General features: G+C 58.1%; 1 protein-coding gene across 1 annotated transcript; it reads right to left on the reverse strand.

The window, feature by feature from the left end:
- Positions 1-1,102: 1,102 nt before the first annotated feature.
- Positions 1,103-24,287, reverse strand: LOC121233008 (AT-rich interactive domain-containing protein 3A-like). Its single transcript, XM_041121594.1, is given in 9 exon segments — positions 1,103-1,245; positions 2,065-2,119; positions 2,121-2,155; positions 2,332-2,601; positions 2,906-3,150; positions 3,372-3,486; positions 3,489-3,539; positions 7,346-7,418; positions 24,057-24,287. Coding segments are annotated over 9 exon segments (1,218 nt in total).
- Positions 24,288-24,903: the final 616 nt, after the last annotated feature.

The following is a 24,903-nucleotide window of genomic DNA, read 5'->3' on the forward strand; positions in this document are numbered from 1 at the left end:
TGCGGCCACAGTGGGAGTGCAGGGGGGAGCCCGGTGGCACCAAGCCCTGGTCCCCCTGTGCTGAGGTAGAGGTAAGCTCACCTGCTTTGGCACCCAGGGGTGCGAGTGGGCAGGGGAGGCGCCCACCTGGTCCCAGCAAGATAGTTTTGAGTGCCTGGCATGGTGCCCTCTGTCTCCCTGCCCTGTAGCTGGGGACCCCAGCATCTGGGCGGTCTTTGGTGGTGGGGGGCATTGCTGGGCCTCCCTGCCCTGCCCCCACCACACACCCCACCCCCTGGTATTAAGCCCCACCCCCACAAGCTCCACCCCCACCTAATAACCTGTCACATCTCGCTCACACCAGTTTCCCCAGTATCTGCCCCTCAGGGTGACCCCCCTGAGCTGGGGACCTGGGGGGCTGAGGTGCCCCCAGCACAGGGTGGCTAGGGGGCACCCAGGACCCTGGGGGTGTCTCAGGGTGGGAGCAGTGAGCCCAGGCAGCGCAGAAGGGCTGCGTAGGGGAGTCTGCGGTGCATAGGGGATGCAGTGTATAGGGGCTGCACTGTGTAGGGGCCACAGTGTTTGCACTGAGGGTATGCAAGGGGATGTATATGTGGGCACCAAGGGTGTGTATAGGGAATGCAGTGTGTAGGGGATGCAGCATATGCACCAAGAGCGTGTATGGGGAATGCCATGTGCATAGAGATGTGTATAGGGGAGGTAGTGTGTAAGAAATGCAATGTGTGCATTGAGAGTGTGGCAATGTAGAGGATGTTGTGTGTGCATTGAGGTGTGTATAGGGGCTGCAATGTGTAGGGGATGCAGCATGCGGGACCCAGGGGTGCCCCAGGCAGCAGGGCAGGCAGGAGCTGTACAGGGGAGTCACCTGGGGCAGCGCCTGGGAAGGAAGGTGCACGTCAGAGGACACCTGCGGAGAAGGGGCCCCATGCGTGGGGGTAAGGGACAAAAGAGCCCACATGGGTGCTCACAGCCTTGCACAGACACAGCTCAGTATTGCAGTAAGAGGCACCTTCAGGTTCCCCATCCTGCCTTGGTGGCCCAGTCTCAGGCCCCCCAGACCCTGGGGACCCCCAGCTGCTTTTGAGGTGGGGGGGCATCTCCCCTATGGCAAGGCGCTTGCAAGAGTATGGCTGTGTGAGGGGGCTGAGAGCAGTGGGTTCAGGGCAGGCATGGGGTTCAGCCAGCTCTGGGTGCTCCTTCCACTGGGTGCCGGGGAGGCTGGGTGCCGTTGGGCAAACAGGATGCCTGGGGAGCAAGAGCAAGAGGGTTAGGGCAAACCCAGGGTTGGGGCTCTGCTCGCCTGGCCCCCAGCACCCAGGCTGGGGAGGGTGGGACCAGCACCCCTGGGGGCTCCAGACCCCCCCCCCCAGGGCCACCCTCCCCATCACCCTCAGTGCCTCCCCCAGCCCAGCTGCTCTCACCCGTGTGGGGCAGCCCACAGGGTGGTCTGGGACCGTTTGGCTGGCAGCCCCACATACTGATTAGCCCTGACCTTTCCAGGTTGTTAAATATTTACATCCTGAAGGAAAAGCCATTGATTTTAATTGGGGGTGTCTCAGCGAGGCAGGCAGGGAGCTGGGGGGCATGGGGTGAGCTGCTTAGCCAGGTAGGTGCACGCCAGCACCCCGAAGGAGTCTCTGCTCCAAAGCACCCCAACATCTTCCCCTGTTCCCAATGCCCTACTCTGCACCCAGCCAACCCCCACACCCATCCAGAAACACTCTGGGCACACCAGCATTGGGGTGACCCCAAATTCAAGCCCTGCCTGCAGGACCCCATGGAGAGGGATGACCCCAGGTGCCTTTTTGCACTTCAGCCTGAGTTTGTTCATCTATCCATCCATCCTTCCATCCATCTCCCACTTTGGCCCTCCTGGGGGCCAATTTCCAACCTCACCAACCCCTTCCTTCACCTGCTCCCTCTCCCCAGGCCCTGCCACTTCATTACGATGGATTTTATAGTAAAGACATCAGATTGAAGGAAGGACTTACTGGCCAGGCAGCGGCTATAAGTTATTGGATTTCCCGGCCGCAATTACATAGCCCAAGCGGCCCTTCTATTTACCTGTGTAGACAACTCCATTTATTTCTATTGACATGTTGATACCGCTAATGCTGTTGGGTGGACAGGTTCAGTGCAGTCTCCTGTCTGTCATCTGGGGAAGGAAATACCAATATGAGCGTTAAGAGAAACAGAAACAAGAACCTGCCCAAGAGAGAGAAGTGGGGCCCTGGCCTCTCTGGGCAGTCCTGCTTCTCTCTGGCCATGGCAGCTCCCTCCTGGGGTGCCAAGGGATGGGGTGACCCAAGCTGGGGAGTTGCATCCCACTACCTCGGTTGGAGATCTTAATGTTCATGGGGAACTGGGAGGCCACGGCCAGGAGGTTGTGCTGCAGCGCATGTTGCACCAGCCGCTGCTGCTCCTCTGCTGTCAGGGCCACCTTCTTCTCCGGGGGTTCCCCCACCTCCAGCTTCTCCCGCAGCTGCTCCAGCACTGCCACCTGCGAGGCGGTTGCCACTTGGGCTGCTGCGAGGTGGTGGCTGGCCAGTCCCACCGGGATAGCAATGCTCCCTGGCACTGGTGCCGCCAGCATGCTGTCCTCTGCAACAACCAGGAATGCTCAGTGGGACCCCCTGTCGCCACCCCATCTTGCCATCCCCAGCCCATGCCACCTCCATCCCAGTAGCAAGGGTAGGCCACCACCCCCAGCATCTGGGCTTGGTCCGTCTCCAAAGTCTGGAGAAATAAAGCTTTCTCAGTCCCAGAGAGGGACTAAATGAACAAAATTGTTCCTTCTTTCCCCAAGCAAAAAGGGCAAGAGCAGCTGGGGAACATCCCTGCTGCTGGAGTGGTGCCCATCCCTGGGGGAGATGCCCGCTGCGGGGCAGCCATGGTCCTCACCCACCTTTCTTAACAGTGTGCACTTGGCTGAGCTGGCTGCAGCTGTGTGTGGAGATGCTGAGAGCCAGCAAAGGTATTTTGGGGTAGCCCAGCAGGGTTGGGGTGCCAGCTGGCGAGTAGTTGAAGAGTGCCGTGCCAAAAGCCTGCCTCCGTCCCTCCCGCCGGTTGCTGTCAATGGCGGCTTGGAGCTCCCCGGGAGAGCTGAGTGCCTGCTTCTCACATTCGTAGGGGTACAGGTACTTCATGTATCTGCACAGGGAGAGCCAGGATGAGACCCAGCATCATGCACCTCCCAGCCAGTCCTGTGCTGAGTGGGGACCAGGATGGGGATGGCATCTGGGAAGGGGCAGAGCCCTCCATTCCCCTTTGGGGCACTCCATGCTGCACCCCAGTGGGGGCTCTGGGACATCTGAGCCAGCAGGTGCCCCAGGGTGGGTGTCCCCTACCCGCTGCCACTGCCAGGCTCTCACTGTGTGCAGAGGGTGAAGGCAGCGCTGGTGATGGAGGTAGGTAGGTTGAGGCCCTTGGTGATCTCCCGCCAGATCTTCTTGTTGATGACTTCGACCAGGCCACCCTTGTCTGTCAGTACAGGTCCAGCACTTGCTTGGCCATGATGGGGATGCAGTTCACGGGTGTCCCTTCCGGCCATGCACAGGAGAGAGAAAAGGGTGCAGGGTGAGTCCACGGGGACCCTCGCTCCACAGGGACACGGCCCCTACCTTGTCCCCACCATCACTGCAGGTACCGGCTGCCCCCTGAGGGGAGACCCGTCTCTCCATGCCCAGGTGAGCACCCATGGGCACAGGGGGTGCAGGCAGGACCCCAGGGTGCCTGGGAGAGCAGTGCCATGCCTGTGAGCAGGGCAGACCCTGGCATGCTGGCATGGGGTTCCCATCGATGGAGCTATCAGTGGGGCAGGGGGCCAGGTACACTCTCAGCTGGGATGTGGAGGCTCGGTGGGCCAGGCAAAGGGCCTCCTCCCCAACTCTTAGAGCTCCTTATAGACAATCTCCCCCCAAATCTCTCAGAGCATCCTAGAAGGACTCTCTCTGTTACCCCCTTTCAGAGCCCCATAAACAGAGACCACCCCCTAAAGTTTATAGAGGGACTCGTCTTATAACCCTCTCTGAAGAGGGACTCCTCCCATAACCCTTCTGGAGGGACTCACCCTATAATCTCTCCATGGAGAGGTTCTCTCTCTTAAAAATCCCCCTCAGAGCCCCATAGAGAGGGACTCCCCCATGAGTCCCCAGAGAGACTCCCCATCCCACAGATCCCCCCCAGCAGCCCCCTGACTTCTTAAAGGCCTTTTGTACCTCCTCTCAAGAGACCTGACCCCAAATTCCCTTCAAGTGCCCCCAATAGAGAACCTGACCCCTGGCCCTCCAGCATCACCCCCCACACTGAGGCCATGGGGCAAGGGGACATGGGGTTGTCAGGGCTCTGCAAGCCCAGCATGGACCAACATGGTCCCCACAGCCACCGAGTCCTTTTACAACCCTCTCCCCACTTTCCCAGCACCCCCAAATAGCCCCACAGCCTTGCTCTGCCCCATGGCACCTTGGGGCAATGGTCTAGGCAGCAGCTGGGGGCTGCAGCAGGGCAGAGGAGGGACAAGCATCCCACCCTGTATTTATTCCTCCTGCAGAGCAGCAGGGCATGGGCGGTATCAGAAAGCCATCCATTTGGCCAGGGGAGGCTGTCATGGCCATGCTTCACCCCTCAAACGAAGCCGTCACTCGCTGCCATCCTCCAGCATCCCTAATTTATGGCTCCAATATTGGCTCGGCTTCTTCACATAAGCCTGAAAAATGAGCTCTTTTTGTTCCTTTACTGAGTTCATTTAACTTTTTTTTTTGTGTCTGTGGTGTTCGCCCAGTCGGGAAGGGGGAGAGGAGTTTATCCTCCTGGGAAAAAGGCAGAGATATCGACTTGATATCTGCCAGCAGTCCCTCGCCAGCCCTGCCCAGGGGCTGCTGGCACCGGCCCCATCACCTCGGGGGGGGGGGGGGGCGCGAATTTGAGGGCTCCCCATCACCCCAGCAGCTGCCAACAAGTTTTCAGGGTCTCAGCCCCCAATCAATGGCCCACAGACTTCTTTTCTCTTCCCCCCTCCCGGGCCATGGCAGCTAATGAAAGTGGCTTGCCATTAATCTCGGGGCCACGTGGGGCGGGCAGACAGTGCCCTTCCTGCTGACAAAGGGACCTGTCTGCGTCCCCACAGAGTGATGGCCCCAGCCAGGTCAAGCGGCACAAAAGCCCGGGGAGGTGTTGTGGCCATTGTGCCGCTGCAATTAGCTCCTTGATTGATTAATAGCCCAATGTTATTGGCAGGGCCCTTGGCTTGGCAAGGGGACAAGGAGGCTCTGCAGACCCCCAGCAAGCAAATGCAGAAATAGTCCCCCTATGTCCCAGCTCACCACTTTTGGGGGTGCCATGGAGGTTGGGGCATGGGGACAACATGCCCCACTGCCTGCACCCCATGTCTGTCCTGGCGATGGCATCACCTCCATCTCATCCCTGCTCCCCCAGATCCCTTCCAGCAGTCACCCCCATGTGCCACTAGGGCCGGGTGTCCCAGCACCATGCCATGGGGTCCCCAATAACCCCCCCCCAGTGGGGCTGTCCCCAACCCATTTTTCAGCCCCACTAATTTTCCACCCTGCTGACAAATGCTAGTGCCAAAACTGCCCTGACAAACAGCAGGGGGGACATGGCCCCTTTCATTAGGGCTCACCCTAGAGGCATCAATCCCCCCTAGCCTGCTGCCACCCTGGGGACACAGCCCAGGGGTCACAGCCCGTGCACCCCTGGGTGCCCCAGCAGCACCCACGCTGGCTCATGGGTGCCACTTCTCAGCCAGCTCCCAATGGCCCCTACCCCCCCAAGGACCCCCAGGATGCTGTCCCTGTCCCACAGCCCCCCCCATCCCCTTTTTCTTTGCTACTCGTCTCCAAAATCCCTCACTCCTCCAACAGGCACACGCACACCTGTGCACACACATCCACCTACCCTCCACCTGGGAGAGGCATGGGGCAGAGGGGATAGGAGCAGGGCAGCCGGACACAGAGGGATGAAGAGCAGCATTACAAGGAAGCAATGGCGAGGGAGCTAATTAGCTCTGGAGAGAGAGATAATGAAGCTGTAGAGCAGCCCATGAATCTTGTAGCTGATAGATGCTGGGTGGGGCCAAGGCAGCACTGATGCTCCCACCTGTTCCCCCCAGCCTGCCTCACAGCCCTTCATCTGGGGCCAGGGGGACCAGGGGGTCACCTGTGGGGCAGTACCCAGCCCCCCACCTCCAGCTGGGCTCTGGCATGAGCCCCATGGCCACATCAGCCCCCTGTGGCACAGCCTCAGGTGACACGAGTTTGTGGGGTCTCATCCCAACCCAAAAGCTGGTCACTGCTGCCCTGTGGGTGGGGGGGCATGGCTTGGGGGCAACTGCCCCTTTCTGCCCAACCTTGCCCCACACACAGCCAGCCCTGCTGCTCCTGCACCCACCCCCCAGCCTTCTCCCAGCTCAGCATTAACCTCTGCCTAGGGTTTACTGGTTATTGAGTGGCGTGTTCATTAATCCATACACCAGCAAAAGACTCTAATATGGCCAGCCACACACCTGCACTTGGCAACTTTTAATTGTCACAAGCCTGGCCGGGGAGGGCCAAGGTTAAAGCATTTATCCAGTCCCTGGGAGCTGGCTTGGCCCCCCATGCCAATAGCAAAGATTTCTGATGCGGCTGGGCCGGCTGGCAGGCCCTTAACCCTTGGGCACCCGGCACTGCCCAGATCACTGACCCCACTCTTGCAGCATCAAGGGCATTGCTAAGAGGATCCGCTAATGGGCATCCCCACCAGGCACTGCTAATGGGCAGTGCTAACAGGCATCTCCCCACCAGGCACTGCTAATGGGCACTGCTAAGGGCATCCCCACCAGGCATCACTAAAAGGCCCTGTGAATGGGCACTGCTAATGGGCATCGTTAATGGGCATCCCTGCTGGGTACTGCTAACAGGCATCACTAATGGGTTTGCTAACAGTTGTCACCAAGGGGTATACTAATGGACATCCCCACCAGGCATTGCTAGTGGGCATCCCTGCTGGGCATCACCACCAGCCCCATCTTGGGGGGCCCAGGGGAGCCCCTCCAGCCAGCAGGCGCCCTGGGGGGGGGGGGGGTCCACCTGGGGCAACGGGGGCAAAACTGCAGGGTGTGAGTTTGTGTATTTGAGTGTGTGTGCATGCTGACCCAGGTGTGTGCGGGATGTGGTGTGCGCATTTGAAGGCACCTGTAAGGACATGGAGGGGGGAGGCTCTGCAGGACCTGCCTGGGGGGCTCACAGAGACCTGCAGCAGCTCAGTACCCAAGTGGCCCTGCTGTCAGCCCCCCCAGGCAGCCGGGGCAAGGGTGCCAGCAGCGCCCACCCCAGCCACCCACCTTTACCTCTCTTCTGCATGAAGCCAAAGAGGTCATCCAGGAACTCCTTGCGTTTCGGGTCCTCATCCAGTTCGTAGAGCTGGGGGTGGGAGAGAGAGGGGTTAGCGCTGCCAGCACCCATGTGCATGCGAGGCAGAGGGGGTCAATGCCAGGATCAGGGCCCCTGCCTGTGCCAGGACCCAGCATCACCCCTGGCCTCACCTGCCCACTCAGACAGCAATGAGGGGCTCTTCCTGTGCCACGGACGGGACCCCTGAGCACATCTTCTGTGCTAGCAGTGCTGGGCTCTCCCTGTGCCTGGGGGCTGGAGCAGGCTGCCCATGCATCACTGACTGTTTTGCAGCCTTGCTGCAGAAATGCTGCATCTGTGCCTCAGTTTCCCTGCCCCATGCCTTGCTAGGTGAAGGGACAATGGCATTTCAGCCAAGAAGATGATGCCAATGTAGATGGAATCGTAGAATCATTTAGGTTGGAAAAGACCTTCAAGATCATCGAGTCCAACAATCAATGATGCCCACTAAACCATGTTCTGAAGTGCAGATGGAGCAGCAGCAAATCCCAGGCCCTTGGGTAGGTCCCCAGGACTGGGATGCTCAGCCCTGCCCTGGCTCAGCAGCCTCCCAGCACTACCCAGTGCCGGTGTTCATCAGGTATCAGCATGGGATCAGCATCCTCAACCACAGGGATGCTGGTCCCATCTCAGGGCAGGGCGAGCTGGCAAGGCCACGGTGCTGGGTGCCAGCAAGGGAGCCGTGTGCACCAAGGCTGCCCCACGCGACTGGGGTGACAGGGCTATTGATGACCTGATAAGCACAGCCTGAGCCATGTCACCATGAGACAGGGCCTAATCGATGACTGAGGACAGATCAAAGCACCTCCACAAAGGGACACACTGCCAGATCCTTCTCCCTTGGCTGGGCACGGTGACCCCAAAGCCATCTCCCCTGGCCGGGCATGGGGACCTGTCGTGGTTTCAGCCCAGCCGGTAACAAAGGACCACGCAGCCGCTCGCTCACTCCTCCCGCCCCCTCCGGTGGGATAGGGGGGAGACGGAGGAGAGAAAAGAAAAAAAACTGGAACCTCGAGGGTTGGGATAAGGGCAGTTTACTGGGACAACGCAAAAAAAGTTACAACAACAACGACGGTACTAATGAAAGAGTATACAGAAAAGAGTGATGCACAGTGCAACTGCTCACCACCCGGGACCCGACGCTCCGCCACTTCCCCCACCGAAAGTCCAGAGAGAGCAGGAGAGCCCTCCCCCCGGCCCACTCCCCATATATATACTGGGCATGATGTCACATGGTATGGAATAGCTCCTTGGCTAGTTCAGGTCAGCTGCCCCGGCTATGCCCCCCCACCTCCCAGGTTCCTGTAAAAATTAACTCTATCCCAGCTGAACCCAGGACAGGACCCCAAATCTGTCTTCCTCGGCTGCACACGGGGACCAGGGTGTGAGCACGACAGCAACACATCCCTGCAAGGCGCAAGGACTTCCCGCAGCGGGATATGGGTGTGTGCATGCAAAGCCAGATGCGCGTGCACTGTGTGCAAGTGCATGAGCATGAAACCACATGTGCAGTGCTGTGTGTGCAGACACTGGTGCACGTGTCCCAGCAAGTCTGTGGGTGCACCAACGCATGTGCAAGCCAGTGAACATGCACATGGTTGCACAGATGCACATGTATGGCTGTGTGGATACTTATGGACACAGCTCCGGACACATGGACACAACTCCCTGGGCTGAGCTGAGGGACGGCACCTGGGAGGTGAGCAAGCCCCTACACCAGGGACATGAAGCACCAGCTCCGTGCGAAAGCCAGGGCTCGACCGATTCCAGCACAGCACCTGGGTGATCATGACAAATTGGAGCCTGCCAGATCAATGGCCCAGCAGTAAAAGTCAGAGCACATGAAGGAAAAATTAGCACCGATCGAAGGTGCTATAGACACCAATTCATCCCAGCCAGCCTGGCAAGAATTTAAAGCCATTTAAGAAACAAAACTCAGCAGTCCAGAATGGATTTCCAAAACATATACAAAGACATGCAAGCTGGAAAACAATCAGGCACAAAATAGAGTCGTTTAAAAACAATTGTGCTGGGAAAGGCTGTTAAAAACCAATAGAAAGGGTGCTCCACACAGCACATCCTTCACGGGGCAGATAAAGGGAGCTGGGCTGTGGGGATGTGTCAGGCTGTGGGGACATGGGGACACACAGGGATGCAGGGATACAGGGATGCTCCGACAGACACCCTGTGGTGTGTCCTATCACCGAACAGACACATCTAACAGTCCCTCATCTAATCCATGGGTGCCAGCTGCAGGTCCCTCATCTAACACATGGGTGCTAACTGCCTGTCCCTAACCTAGTCAACGGGTGCTACTGGCCTGTCTCCCACCACACCCATGGGTGCTGACTGCCCAGCTCTGAGCCGCTCCATGGTGCTCCCTGTCTCTTCTCCCTGCAGGTGCCACCTACCTCCTTGCAGCAGGGTGCTCTCGGGGTGCCCTGACCCCTGGGTGCCAGTGCCCTGTCCCTCCCCTCCACCACAGTGATCCCTGCCCCGCTCCACACCCCCTCCCCATCGCCTGCATGTAACTAGGTCAGGCTCGGAGCAGAGCTCCGGGGGGGGGCTGCTTTGATTTCTGCCATGGGAAGGCTGTATGAGCCAGGCTTTGCCTGTGTTTCCCTGCTTGTCCCTGCCCTGCAGCAGGGCTCCCACCCACACTGCTCCATGCCAAGCCATTTCCATCCCTGTACAATCTCCTGGCTTGGAAAAGCAGGAGCAAACCCCCCAAAACCAGCAACTGCTGCCCATCCCATGGCAGGGTGAAGCCACCACCTTCCTGGGGGGTCAACCCAGCGGGTAGGCTCCTGCACCCCGAGCTCAACAGCACCCACACTTCTGCCGGGCCCCCAGGTGCTGCTCACATTTCTGCTCCCACCAAGGCAGGCAGGATCCCACCCAGCATGTGCCGCCACTGCCTCCAGCACCCAAAATAGGTGTGACCTCCAAGGGCCAGGATCTATTTTTCTACCATTTATTAACCTCTAACCTTTTATCTGCGGGACACCGAGATGCAAAAACACATTACATCAAATGGGGAGCAAAGGTTGGCTTTTAAGTGGAGACAAGAGTGGAGCCGAGTAACAGGGGACACGCCGGCAGGGCCCTTGGTTGCACCAGGGATGCACCAGGTGTTACTGAAATCCGGAATAAAACTCCTTAACAGCAATGAGAAGTTAAGAAGCAGGCACTTCGTTTATTGCAGTGCTGGGGACACGGGGGATCGCTCCTCCAAAGGTGTGTCCACCTTAACATTAAATTCATCAGTTTTTATAAACTTTTTCTGTCAAGTCATTGTTACATAAGCTCTTTACATAAAAATGCATACTATGCTCGTTCTTAAATTTAACCTTTATAATGATTGGTCCTTTGATTATATAACCTTATCAATATTCTTATTTAAAAACAATCATTGGTCAGTTACACTTAGCTCTACTGATTGGAATCTTCGATACTCAAATCAAGATGGGAAGGGTAAGGGGGTTTCCAAACAGCATAACTGGTGTCCATGACAGTTTCCTTAGTTTCTTGAAACAAAACATAGAAAAACCAGTAACTTCCTGGTGAGGTTTCTATGGTTAGCTATTTCAAACTTTAACAATATTAAGGTTCCTATAGTCACACATAACAGTTCCTAAAGTTTCTATGGCTACATTTCAAACTTAACAATCCTATACATTATGCTTCACAATCTTACTTTTTAATCAAACTTAACTCTTCTATGTGATTAAATTTTGATTTCTTTACCAGAATATTTGCAACATTTCCCCCCTTCGAAAGTTTTGAAAATCATTTCAATACTTTCATCTTTTCTGTATGAGGCTACTAATTTTTTAGCAGTCTCACTTGAACAGGGATTATGTCACAGTTCGTTTAAGACAGCCAAAAGTGACACAGATTATAACAATGATGATAACTATCAGAATTATATTTTGTAAAAGCTCAGTCAACCATCCAGTCAGAAAAAATCTAAAGTTTTGAAATATTTTGTTTAGCTAAAAATTTTCTATGTTTGATCTTAATTCTCTACTGTTTTGAGCTACATGTTTTATTCTGTCTATCTGATGATTTAGATCATCTGTCATATTTGGTATGTGGATATAACATGAATCATTTAAAAGTCCAATGTACCTACATACTCTATGTTTTTGGGGGTTTTTTGTGTGGGTTTTTTTTTAATAATAATAAGTTTACAGTTAATCGATTTTATAATGTCATTTTACTAATAGCTTATATTTATATATTGAGTTTATTTAACCCATTTTGAATAACACAGGCATCCAATGAGATTTTGGGATGCTCAGGCTGGAGAGGAGGTGGGTTTAGGGGATTCTTGCTGATGGGGGGGTAGGCTGGGTCCCAGCAAAGGCTGGCTGTGGGATCCAGGCATCACAGCTTCACAGGGGTGGCATGGGGGGGTGGTCTGCCACAGCCTCCAGGCATGGAGGGACCCCCAGACAACCCTAGCCCTGAGGAAGGAGCCAGCTTCATCCCCTACCTGGGGCTCCTGGCCCTGCCACTCACCCTCCTCCTCCTCCTGCAGGGTGGGCACTGCAGTCCCTTCCTCCCTTGCTTGGGGACACACAACCCACATGAGTGTGCACAACCTTGCGTGGGTACACACAACCTGATGTGATGAGTCAACGGCTCCGTGTCTGGATGGAGATCAGTGACGAGTGGTATCCCTCAAGGGTCTGTATTGGGACCAGTACTGTTTAATATCTTCATCAGTGACATAGACAGTGGGATCAAGCGCACCCTCAGCAAGTTTGCAGATGACACCAAACTGAGTGGTGCAGTTGACATGCCTGAGGGATGGGATGCCATTCAGAGGGACCTGGACAAGTTTGAGAAGTGGGCCCATGTGAACCTCATGAGGTTCAACAAGGCCAAGTGCAAGGTCCTGCACCTGGGTCAGGGCAACCCCCAGCATCAATACAGGCTGGGGGATGAAGGGATTGAGAGCAGCCCTGAGGAGAAGGACTTGGGGGTACTGGTGGGTGAAAAGCTGGCCACGAGCCAGCAATGTGCACTCGCAGCCCAGGAAGCCAACCATATCCTGGGCTGCATAACAAGAAGCGTGGCCAGCAGGTCGAGGGAGGCGATTCTGCCCCTCTACTCCGCTCTGGTGAGACCCCACCTGGAGTACTGCGTCCAGCTCTGGAGTCCTCAGTACAAGAAAGACATGGACCTGTTGGAGCAGGTCCAGAGGATGTGCCACAAAAATGATCAGAGGGCTGGAACACCTCTCCTATGAGGAAAGGCTGAGAGAGTTGGGGTTGTTCAGCCTGGAGAAGAGAAGGCTCTTGGGAGACCTTACTGCAGCCTTTCAGTACTTAAAGGGGGCTTATAAGAAAGATGGGGGCAGACTTTTTAGCAGGGCCTGTAGCGATAGGACAAGGGGTAATGGTTTTAAACTAAAAGAGGGTAGATTCAGACTAGATATAAGGAAGAAATTTTTTACGAGGAGGGTGGTGAAACACTGGAACAGGTTGCCCAGAGAGGTGGTAGATGCCCCATCCCTGGAAAGATTCAAGGTCAGGTTGGACGGGGCTCTGAGCAACCTGATCTAGTTGAAGATGTCCCTGCTCATTGCAGGGGGATTGGACTAGCTGACCTTTAAAGGTCCCTTCCAACCCAAACTATTCTATGATTCTACATGAGTGTGCACAACCCCTCGTGGGCATGCACAACTCCACACAAGCACGCACCATCCTGTAAATGCACACACGTCCCCCCAGGGGCACACACAAGCTTGCACAGGCATGCACAACCCTGTGTTGGTGTGCATAACCCTGCATGGGCACTCACAGGCCTGTACGGGCACACACAACTCCACATGTGTGTGCACAACCTTGTACACACACACACAACCCGCACAAGCACACATCCCGAGACAGGCACATACAACAGCGTCCATATGTGCACAGCTTCCTACAGGCACGCACAACCCCAGATGAGCATGCACAACCTTTCATGGGTGCACACAACTCTGCACAAGCATGCACACCCCTGTATGTGCATACACACATGGGCACGCACTCTATACGTGCATGCACAACCCCAGATGGGCACAGACAACCCTATACGTGTATGCACAACCCCAGAAGGGCACGTACAATGCCAGACATGCATGCATAACTCTAGATGGGAACACACAACCCCAGATGGGCACACACACCCCCAGACAGACACCCCCCCACCCCACAGGGGCACACACCACCCCAGAGCATCCCCCCGCCACGCACCTTGCCCAGGGGCAGTTGTGCAACAAGAGCAGCAGCTCCTGCTTGTGGTGACCTATGAGCAAGGACCCTTTTAATCATGTTTGCATTGATATAATTAGTAAGTCATTTAATGCCATTGATGTAACTATATTCCTCTATAAACAGAAGTATTAAACTGTCAAGCCCAGGGATCAATATCCCGCCAGTGTGCAGTGCAGCTCCGCTCTGCTGACCTCAGGGACCCTGTCTGCGGGGCTCGGGCCCCCCAAAAGCTGTGGCAACCCCAGCGCCACCGCGCCTCTGCCTGGCACAGCCACTTGGGTGCTAGTGCAGGGCCAGAGGAGGGTGTCCTTGTCCCCACCCCGGGTGCAGCCTCTGGGACCCTGCTCCCTCCCATCATCCCATTGCCATGGCAACGTCTTTATTTCTTAAGGGATGGGGATAACTGGGCTTGTCAGGCAGGTTAAAGGTCAGCAGGTCAAACATGATTTATTAAAGGGACACGAATAGACCTTGTGCCTCCCCTGCCTCCTCACAATGATTAAATAACATCTTTAGCACCTCTCACTCACCCGGGAGAGGTGCCTCTCCTGGCTCCGGGAGGCTTGTAGGGCTGGAGCTGGGGTCCCTGTCACCCCATGGCCCAGCTGATCCCCCAGAGGAGGGATGCGGTAAGGTGGATCGATGGCTGGATCAATGGGCCGAGGCCAATTGTATGAGGTTCAACAAGGCCAAGTGCCGGGTCCTGCACTTCTGTCACAACAACTCCATGCAGCGCTACAGGCTTGGAGTGGCTGGAAAGCTGCCCAGCAGAAAAAGACCTGGGGGTGCTGGTTGACAGCCGGCTGAATATGAGCCAGCAGGGTGCCCAGGTGGCCAAGAAGGCCAACGGCATCCTGGCCTGCATCAGAAATAGTGTGGCCAGCAGGAGCAGGGAAGTGATTGTTCCCCTGTACTCAGCACTGGTGAGGCCACGCCTCGAGTACTGTGTTCAGTTTTGGGCCCCTCACTCCAGGAAAGACATGGAGGTGCTGGAGCGTGTCCAGAGAAGGGCAACCAAGCTGGTGAGGGGCCTGGAGCACAAGTCTTATGAGGAGCGGCTGAGGGAACTGGGGTTGTTTAGTCTGGAGAAAAGGAGGCTGAGGGGAGACCTTATCGCTCTCTACAACTGCCTGAAGGGGGGTTGTAGTGAGGTGGGTGCTGGTCTCTTCTATCAAGTAACTAGTGATAGGACGAGAGGAAATGGCCTCAAGTTGCACCAGGGGAGGTTTAGATTGGATATTAGAAAAAAATTTCTTTACTGAAAGGGTTGTCAGGCATTGGAACAGGCTGCCCAGGGAAGTGGTGGTGTCGCCATCCCTGGAGGTGTTAAAAAAATGCATAGACGAGGCACTTCAGGACATGGTTTAGTGGGCATGGTGGTGTTGGGTTGATGATTGGACTCGATGATCTTAAAGGTCTTTTCCAACCTAAATGATTCTATGATTCTGTGATTCTAAGGTGCTAAGCCACCCCCCAGGCATCTCCAGGCTGCCCTGCCCTGGTGAACCCCTCCATGCCCCCCCCATAGCCCCACTGCTCCACTGCCAAGGGAAGCAATTGCAGCGGGACCCCCCGCAGCCCCTGCTCGGCTGCCACCTCCTGCTGGCAGCGAGGGCTCAGATTGGCAACCAGGATTTAATCCACTTAATACAAGCCATATTGATCCCAGACCCTGCTCGGCTCCCCCTTGCCTTGCACCCCCCCCCCCCCAACCCTGAGCTGCTTAATATGCACCGCATTGATTAGCCATGCTGCTCATTTTTCCATCTGGCCACTGTTCACGCAGGGAGCTCGGGCAATGCTCGTCCCCATATGTGTCCCCCGGCCCCTGGGGTGCAGCTGCACGCCACAGGTGACCAACCACCGATGGGCTATTTTGGGGTCCTTGTGCCCCTCCGGAGCATCACTGCCACCTCCAAGCTGGGGATCCCTGCCTCCTTCCCCAGGGAGATGGTGCACAGCCAGGCACCCGGACACTAGGGTGTCCCCCCTGGTGTCCTGATGGGATGGGGGGATGGGAAAACTGTCAGTGCCTCAGTTTACCCCGCAGGCTTGCAACCACAGGGACTGGCCATTCCCAGTGGATGCACAGCCCTGTGCACTCCGGGGTGCAGGGACCCCAAGAACAGCCACAGCCAGAGCCCCCCCCCTCCACTCCCCCCCACAGTGGGGCACACACAAAGGAGCTGAGGGGCAGCTCGCTCCCTGCCGGGCACAAACCACCCCCTGACCTTGCAAGCCTCTGCCGCCAGCCATTAATAAGTTAATGGTTACGGGATGGCTTTGCCTGGATGCTGGATGCATTCAAAGGCACTGCCAGCTCACTGGGGGGAACTGCTCCTCTGAACCCACAGCCCTGATGGGCGCCAGGGGGCTCGCTCACCCCTGCATCCCCAGCCTCAGAGGTCACCCCACCAGTATGGCCGGACACCCCTGGTCAGAGCCATCTCCCAGCACTGCAGCTAATCCCCCCAAACCTTTCATCGTTCTTAATATTTAACAGCACTTTATAGAGCAGCAGGTTTAATCAGCACTGATAATGCGGTGGATCCGGCAGGTCATTAAAACCCCCCTCTCCCAGGAAAGCTGCCTGCTGCAGACATTAACCTGGCTTCACGCAAGGTGAGGGACTGTTTGCTGGTGGCGCTGGCCTTTGGATGGCAGCCCCCCACCTGCAGCCCAGCCCCGGGGTGAAGGGGGGGTTTGCAGGGTCCCCAGCCTCCTCCTCAACCTGTTTTGCAGGAGGGGAAACTGAGGCACGGGGTGCCAGCATGGCTCATCCAAGGGTTGGAGCCACGTATCCGGAGGAAATGTGCTGCATGGTGCCATTGTGGGCACCATCAGTGGCCCCATCCCACCATCCTACATCTGTCCATCTGAGGGCTGTGGTGCAGGGAGTGGGTCCCAGCTCCCAACGAGCGTGCGTCCCCCATGCTCGGCCCCTTGTTACTCAGTCATGGTTGAACAGGCAGGGAGTCAATGAGGGGATTTGTTTGGGTTAACCTCCCTGACCCGCCAGCACTTGCCATGCCACCATCTCCCCCTCCATCCCTACCTCCCCCTCTATCCCTCCCAGGGTGACCGGAGCTGGGAGACCCCCCTCCAGCACCACTCCAGGTGTCTCCCAAGGGACATGCATGCACACACCCACTATACGCGCATAGGTGTGCACACGGGGCATGTGCTTGCACACACGGGGGTTTGCACATGCACACACCCGCTATAGGGCTGGGTGAGGATGGGGGTACACACCTGGGGGGGCTATGTGCACACCTGGAATGTGTGTTGGGTGCTTGGTGACTCCCCCTGTGCACCTCCAGCCCCATCCTCTTCCTCCAGCCGCTTTGAAGCGACAATGGGGGAGGAAGGGCTGGTGGTCTCCCCCGTGCTGCCGATCCTGGCCCCCATCACTGGAAGAGCTGCACACCCAAGCAGAAAGGGCGTCTGAGGCTGGTGCTCACTCCCACCCCACCACCAGACACGGGATGTGGGTGACAGATCCAGGACAGAGCAGCTCCAAGCTGCAGCCCACAGTGGGGGAACGCGGCCCTGCTGACATGGGCATCCCCAGTGGGTGCCCTGTGCTCCAGGGGACAGGTCCCCACAGCCCCCATGTACATACAGTGCCCAGCATGCTCACCCTGTGCACGCTCGCACACCCAGTGCACCCCTACCCACACACTCACACAGCCCCCAGCTTGCTCTGCACGTGCACACATCATGTGCACGCTCTCCTTGTGCACACTCACACCCAGACACGCTCTCCTTGGGCAAACACCCCCCCCATGCATGCTCACACAGCCCCTATACATGCTCTCCCTCTGCACACACAGCCCTCTGCATGCTCATGCACCTCCTATACACTCTCCCTGCGCGCACACTCACACTCACTCCCTGTGCACTCATCCATCCCCTTTACACTTTCCCTGTGCACACCCACACACCCCATGCACACTCACACCCCCCCATACACTCTCCCTGTGCGCACATACTCACCTGCTGTGCATGCTCACCCATCCCCTACATGTTCCCCTTGTGCACATAGCCCCCCATGCACGCTCATGCCCTATACACACTCTCCCTGGTGCATGCTCGCACATCCCCTATACATGTTGTCCCCTATGCACGTTGACCCCCATGCACACCTGAGCTTGTTCCCACACCCCCGCACAGCTGCAAACCCCCTTGAGCACCCCGGCAGGGCTGGATCCCACCTCCCTGCCACAGCCCTGCCCAGCCCGCTGTTGGCACAGGGGATTTACCTCCATTATTAACCCGATTAGTGGATTAGTGGAGGCCCAAGCCAGCGAGGGGGTGCATCCCCCCCAACCCCCCCCCCAATCCGGTTCCAGGGTGGCAGCCGGGGAGGGAGCCAGGGGCAGCCGTGGGATGGGGGCTCCTACTGGTGCTCCTCTCCTGCCCACGGCACCTTTATTCTCACACCCTTGATTAGAGAACCCAAGCCCTCGGGACCCCCCAGTCAGGAGATGGTGTCGTGGTGGCCACTGAAGCTCTCAGCATCCCCTGGACCGCAGCGGGGCTGAGAAGGGTCCTGGGGGGCAGCAGGGGGGCAGGGGGCTGGCACCTACCAGGACCACTCGGCACCTTGGCTGGGGGCAAGGGCCACAGGGGTGGTCACGGAGGGGGGCTCAGCCCCCAAACCCTGCCCCAAACACCCATGGGTCTATACGGCTCCATATGTGGAGACACTGGTCCATGCATGTGCAGGAGTGTCCATACATGCTGGGACACTACATGTATCCCTATACATACACACAGGTGTATTCAGACATGCGTGGGCACAGCATACACATGTGGGCAGACACATGGGCCCATACACACCCCTACACTCAGGTGCACACACATATGGGCCCATACACACTTGGCCACATCCATACACATGTGGGCACTCATATAGGTCCATATACACACACCAGTACTCACGGGTTCATACACACTTGGGCACTTATATGGATCCATACACACACATAGGGTCTCCCAGGAATCCCTACACACGTGAGTACTCATATGGGTCCACACACACGCATCAGCACTCATATGGGTTCAGACACACATGGGCACACCCCTACACTTATATGGGCACTTATATGGATCCATACACTCATGTTGGTCCATACGCACGCGCACACACACACACACATGCCCAGAACATCCCCGTGTGCACTCCCATACCCCATCTGTACACACCCCCAGCCATACCCCAGCAGGCCCCTGCTCCTGCCCTGTGCCCCTGCACTCCTGCTGGGCTGCCAGAGCTTCTGGAGCTGCTGCCACCAGGGATTAGCGCACTGACTCTTGCTGCCGCTGCCTCCCTGCTGCAGGTGGTCCCGGCCCTGGGGCAGAGCTCTGCCCACAGGTTTGCCAGCAAGAAACCTCCAGGCAGCCATGGCCAGGAACAACCACCATGTCCATCCATGTCCTCCCCCCCGCCATGGTGTAACCCTCTAATTTAGCCCCAGGAGCCCTGCAGTTGTTGTTCCTGCACCTGGGTTAAAGATGCGCTGGAGGTGGGGGGCTAGGGCAGGGAGACCACCTCCCTCCCCCCAGGGTCTCCCTTCTGAGCCACCTCCATACCCCCACCCCCACAGGAGAAAGCAATGGGGATGAAGGCAGGAGGGCGAGTGCCGCACACCCCGCTGCCCCACTTCGGGATGACCCCAAGGCACAGTGAGCGGAACCAATAGAGCAGGACGTCTGTGGTGGGAAGGGCTGCAACCATCTCAGAGCACTTTCCTCCAGGCTTTGAGACACCAGCACATCCATTCACGGCCAGCGAGCCCCCCCCCAAATGCATGGAAAGGGCAGGTGGGTGCAAGAGGTGACTGCCGGCAGCAGAGACAGACAGGGCAGGAGCAGCACCACGGCAGGAGGAGGAATGGCCATGCCAGGGATGGCCAAGGACGATGGCGAACAGCTGCTGGCAAAGCCATCCATCCCCAAATTAACTGCTGAGGCTACTAGACACCCAAAAGTCCCCAAAGGGCCGGCTGGGGCTGACTCCCCCCAGCTGCTCTTGGGCATGGAGGAAGGAGCTCCAGGGGGGTCCTGATCCCCCCAACTGCAACCAGATGGGTCTGAACATGCTGGCAGGGCCCTGGCAGGGAGGGCAGCCTCCTGCCAGTGAACACTCCGCTGCGGGAGGGCTGGGCACAAAATCCAGGCGTTTTGAGTCCCTCCTGCCCAGGGTCTTCCTGCGGTGCCAACTCTGGGAAGAGCCAGGGGATGGAGGAGGGAGCCCCATGTCCTGGTGCTGCTCTTTGTGAGAGACTGAAAGAGTTAATGTCTCAAACATTGTGGTGGGGCAAGTTCTGCTTAAAGACAAACCCTGCACAGCAAGGAACCACGGTGAAAAGCCCATCAGCTCAGACAGCAGCAACAGGAGGGGGAGGGTGTGCTGCAGGGTGCACAGCTCCCTGTTCTGATACAAAGATCAAACAGTGGCCATGTCTGCAGGGAAGGAGAAGTTACTCCACAAATGACCCCCAAGCCCAAAGGCTCACAAACTGCTCATTAGCCTGACGAGTTCGGGTGCCCACCCGGAGGAGGGGCAAGGATGATAAAAGGACACAAACTGAAGCCCCGGGTGTGCAAGCCCACCAGAAATGGACCCCTCGGCTGACTGAACCAATGCTGGACCCAGCACCGGTGAAATCTTTCTCTCTTCCTTTTTCTCTGTCTTCTTCTCTCTTTCCTTTTCCACAATCCCTACACCTCATCCGTTTCAAGGCATAAACCGTTGACCAAGTCTGAGACTAAGAGTGGATCCAGCCGCCCCTAGACCCTTCTCTGAGGAGTCTAGAAAGCAAGGGGGTCTGCTCTGAACCTCGTGACTCGACAGGAGGGATCTCCTTATTCCCTGAATTGATGTATATGGTTACCACGGGTTACATGGTTTACAGAAGTAGTCTTATGCCAATTCCTGTTGTGAGAAACCCTGCCACCTACTACCACGCCTCCCCAGTTCAGTTTGCTTCTATCATGAATAAAATCTTTAACTGATCGTTTGGTGTCCTTTCACCTTAATTTAGCCCGAGGGAATTTCAAATTAAACATGACTCCCTGGTCTGTCCAGTCTGGGTCGTGACACTCTTCCATCACTTGGAGGAAACCAGGGTGCCCGTCCCCACGTGTGTGCATGGCTCCCCGGGGGTGAAAGCTGAATTCACGGGGCTGAGCTGGCTCCCAGCAATGCCAGGCTCTTCCCGGTGCCCTCCAAGTCAAATGGGTGACGCAGCACCACAGCATCTCAACTTGGTGGCATCCCTGTCCCCAGGGAAGGGGGGCTTGTGGGTAGCGCATGGTCAGACCCTGCTCAGTGCCCCCTGCCCCAGGACCAGGGCTCCCTCACAGCACTGGGTAGGGGAGACCTCCAGGACCTTTGCCCAGGTCTCTACCCATGTGTCCTTATCAAGCGTACATAGACCATGGCCAGGGGCTGATGCAAGAGGCAGGGGTGAGGGGGTCTCACAACCCCGTAACATCAGAGTGGCCCTCCCCAATCAGAGCAAAGGTCCCGCCAGCCCCCCCAAACCGGTGCCTTGGGAAACTTATAAAGCCAGGGCAAACACATAGGATATTTCCCCAAAATGCTCCCCTGGGTGAAGCAACGTTTGCCTATTAACCCTCGATGGGTTCCTCCACCGTGACCTCATTCTCTACTCCCATTTTTAGCACCACTGTGCTGCGTGGAAAACCCTCCGCAGCTGGTCCTGCACCCACCTCCCACCCCATCCCTATCAGGGCCCCCTCCTTGATGCGGAGAGCTGGGGAAGCGGCTCCCTGCCCACCCTCCACAAACCAGCCAAGATTTAGGGATCCTGGTTCACTTAGCTGTCCCCCCCATCCAGGAGGATGACAGCAAGGACAGACCCTGAGACCCGTCCTGGGTGACGCCAGCGGTGCCGTGTTGGGACGTGGCAGCTTTGAGCAGGGGGTTCCAGTGGGAGACACAGCCCCAGCTGCTGTGGGGTCTCTCCCCAGCTCCAGGACCCCCATGCCCATGCTGCCGGTGCCCCAGCAGCTTGCAAGCAGGCACATGCTGCCCTCCGTGCCCCACAGCATTGCAGTCCAGCCCCTGGGAAACCTCAGAAAGCCGGAGCACAGCCACCCTCCCTGCTCAGCCCCTGCCGAGAGCAGAGAACCTGTTCCCCAGGCTGGGTGAGGCAGGGCTCTGCAGCCTGGGGAGGGACCAGGGGACACACATGTCCCTCCCAGGCAGGGGTATGTCCCCTCCCAGATGATCACAGGGGAGGGACAGGAGTGACAGCCACCCTGCAGACCCCAAGGCAAGCCGGCATTGCAGCCTGCTCCAAACTGTCACCCCATACAGGGCAGCACCACACAAAGGCAGGACAGGGCTGGTCCCGGTAACTCCTTTCTGCTCTTCCAGTCCCATCCCATAAAGCCACCCAGAGGCAATCGGTCCCCTTGTCCCTGTGCACCCAGGGGGCACTGAACAAAAGGAACATCCCGCTGTCCCCTGGGCTGGCTGGGACATGCCACCTGGTAGGAAACCCACGTGTGGGTGTCTTTGGAGCAGGGACCTTTCCGATCAGGGTTGGAGAAAAAAGAGAGCAAGCAAACAAGGAGCCAGCTCTCACCCCAGGAAGCTGCAGCAGGATTTATCCCCCCACCCCGACCTCCCCTGCGTTCCATCTCCCCGGTATTCACACCGCACTGCCGGCTTTGCTCCTACCCTGCGCGGGGAGCGTGGGCAGCTCCAGCCAGGGGCAGGGCACAAGGCTGAAAGATGAGGCTTTCTCTCCGTAAAGCCTCCCCAGGCCCGGGAGGGAGGAGCCGCTTCCCACCTCCCACCTGACCCCAGGAACTGGACAGTCAGCCTTTTTTTGCGCAGCAGGGTGTAACGTAACACTTCCCTGACAAGCTATTCAGCCTATGCAGCTCACCCACCCTGGCCCTCCCCGGGTTGCCTTTGAGGCAGCATCCAGTGCTGGCAGCCTCCCCGGGCACAGCCACAGGGCACGCACTGCCCGTGCCCTGCCTGCACTCTTACCTGCCACATCGCAGGCGGGCGCCCAGGGAGGTGAGCTCTGGCCCTTCCAAACAACCAGAAAGGACAATCTCCAAACAGAAAGAGCAGCGCCGTGGCCCCACAGCACCCAAAAGTCGGGTCCTTGCTGCTGTCCCCATCCCCTCCCACCAGAGCCACTGTGGATGAGCTGGTAATTCCCCTCATCCCGCTGTCCCCTGAGCAGTGCCATCCTAAAAAGCTACGCACGAGCTGCACGGGGACCAACTGCCTGCTCTGTCCCTTCACCACCCACCCTGCCACCAGTGTCACACTTCTCTCCCCCCACAATGAAGCCGAGCACATGGGGAGTGCAAACCTGACCTGGTGCTGTGCAATCCACACTCACACTCATGCATGGAGCAACCGCATGTGAACCAGGGCTTCCACAACCCAGCAGGGATGGGATTCATACACGGGAGCATGTTATTAAATATGCAGAGGCCTTTCCTCCACCCTATATATGAGCCCCGGGAGCCCTGTCTCCCCACCAGATCTCCATGGCAGATAGGGCCCCCTGTGCCCATTGGAAGTGAGGTGATCGGGTTGACGTGCTGCTCCCTCCAGCCAATGTAGGAAATCAATGAGCGGCATCAACCAGCCATAATACGCCCCAGTCCTTGCAGAGACACAGGGGAGCTCGGTTCTGTGGCCTGCTGGCTCCTTGGGGTGACCGTGCACCGGAACCCTCACCCTTGTCCATCTCCACAAAACCTCCATGGACAGGGATCACCCCATTTTACCTGTCACAGAAAGCACTGGGGATGGAGTCTGCTCAGGTCAGGGCAGGCATGGGGAGGTGCCTGGACACTGGGCACCCCGTAATGCTGCAGGGCCTGGGGACAGGTATAGGGGACACTGGGGAGGTGACAGACACGAGGCAGGGGTGGGATGGGGCTTGGTGGCAGGGAGATGGGGAGCGCACGAAGATGCCTGTTGGCAGTGAGGAGCATTCAGGGGGTACCCATTTGGGGCAGGATGGGGCTCTGGGACAGGGGTGCTGGCTGGGATGCACTGACTGTGCTTGCCTGGGATGTGGTTTGGGGGCTGTGGAGGGGGAATGGGGAGGTCCCATTTAGGGTGGCATGTGGAGACGATGTCTGGGGGTAATGGGGATGCCGGGAATGTCTGCTTGGGGTGGGACTGGGATGGGGCTTGGGGCAGTGGGGTTGCTCATTTAGGGTGGGTCACAGAAGGGGTTTGGGGGCAGTAAGGGGCATAAGCCGTTTGGGGAGGGCTGGACCCCGAGTTTGGGGGCTGTGGGGGGGACACCAGGGCTGCCTGCCTGGGGCAGCCAGTGCTGGTGCCAGGGCGGCAAATGCCTCCTACCTGCTTGAACTGCTCCTCGTAGGTCCACTCTTGGGGCGGGGGGTCGCGGGGGTCCCCTTCTTCCTTTTCCTCCTCCCCCGCGGCGGCGGGTGGCGGGCGCGGGCCAGGGGCCGGGCGGCCGCGGGGAGCGGCGTGCGGCGGCCCGGGGCCGGGCTCGGCCGGGGTCCATCGGGGAGCGCCGTCGGGGCCGCGGGCCAGGCGAACCGCCTGCTGCCGCTGCAGGCTCTCCATCACCGCCGCCAAGCGCAGCCCCCCCCGCCGCCCCCGGCTCCCGCGGCGGGGCGACCGGCTGCGGGCACAGGGTACGGTCTCAGCGCCGCCGCCGGAGGAAGAGGAGGGAGAGGAGGGAGGGGAGGAAGCACACCCCACCCCACCCGTTCTCCCCTCCCCTCCTGGGGGCCCGCCCCAAAAGTTGGCCGAGTTGCCGCACCGGGTGCGGCACCCGCTGCCGGAGAGCCTGCCTCCCGCCCCGGGACCATCCGGCACTCTGCCCTACCGGGGACCTGGCCCTCCGGGACCTCATCCCCGCTCCTCCGGGGGACGCCCTCCCCGCTCCCACCGCTGACAGGTCCGACTGGGGACCCCCGTCCCTGTCTTGCGGGGAGCCTCCCTCCTCGGTCCCATGGGGACCGTGTCCTGCTGGGACCCCCCACCCCGCTCCCACCGGGGACCGCGTCTTACCGGGGACCTCCTCTCCGGTCCCACCGGAGACCTCCGCCCCGACGGTCCCAGCGGGGACCCTGTCCTACCGGGGACCGCCCTCCTTGGTCCCACCGGGGACCGTCTCCTACCCACCCCCCGCCGCCCTGGCCCTGCCGGGGACCACGTCCCGGTCCCGCCGGAGATC

This window comes from Aquila chrysaetos, assembly GCF_900496995.4.
Source record: "Aquila chrysaetos chrysaetos chromosome W unlocalized genomic scaffold, bAquChr1.4 W_unloc_3, whole genome shotgun sequence".
NCBI classification, from domain to species: domain Eukaryota; kingdom Metazoa; phylum Chordata; class Aves; order Accipitriformes; family Accipitridae; genus Aquila; species Aquila chrysaetos.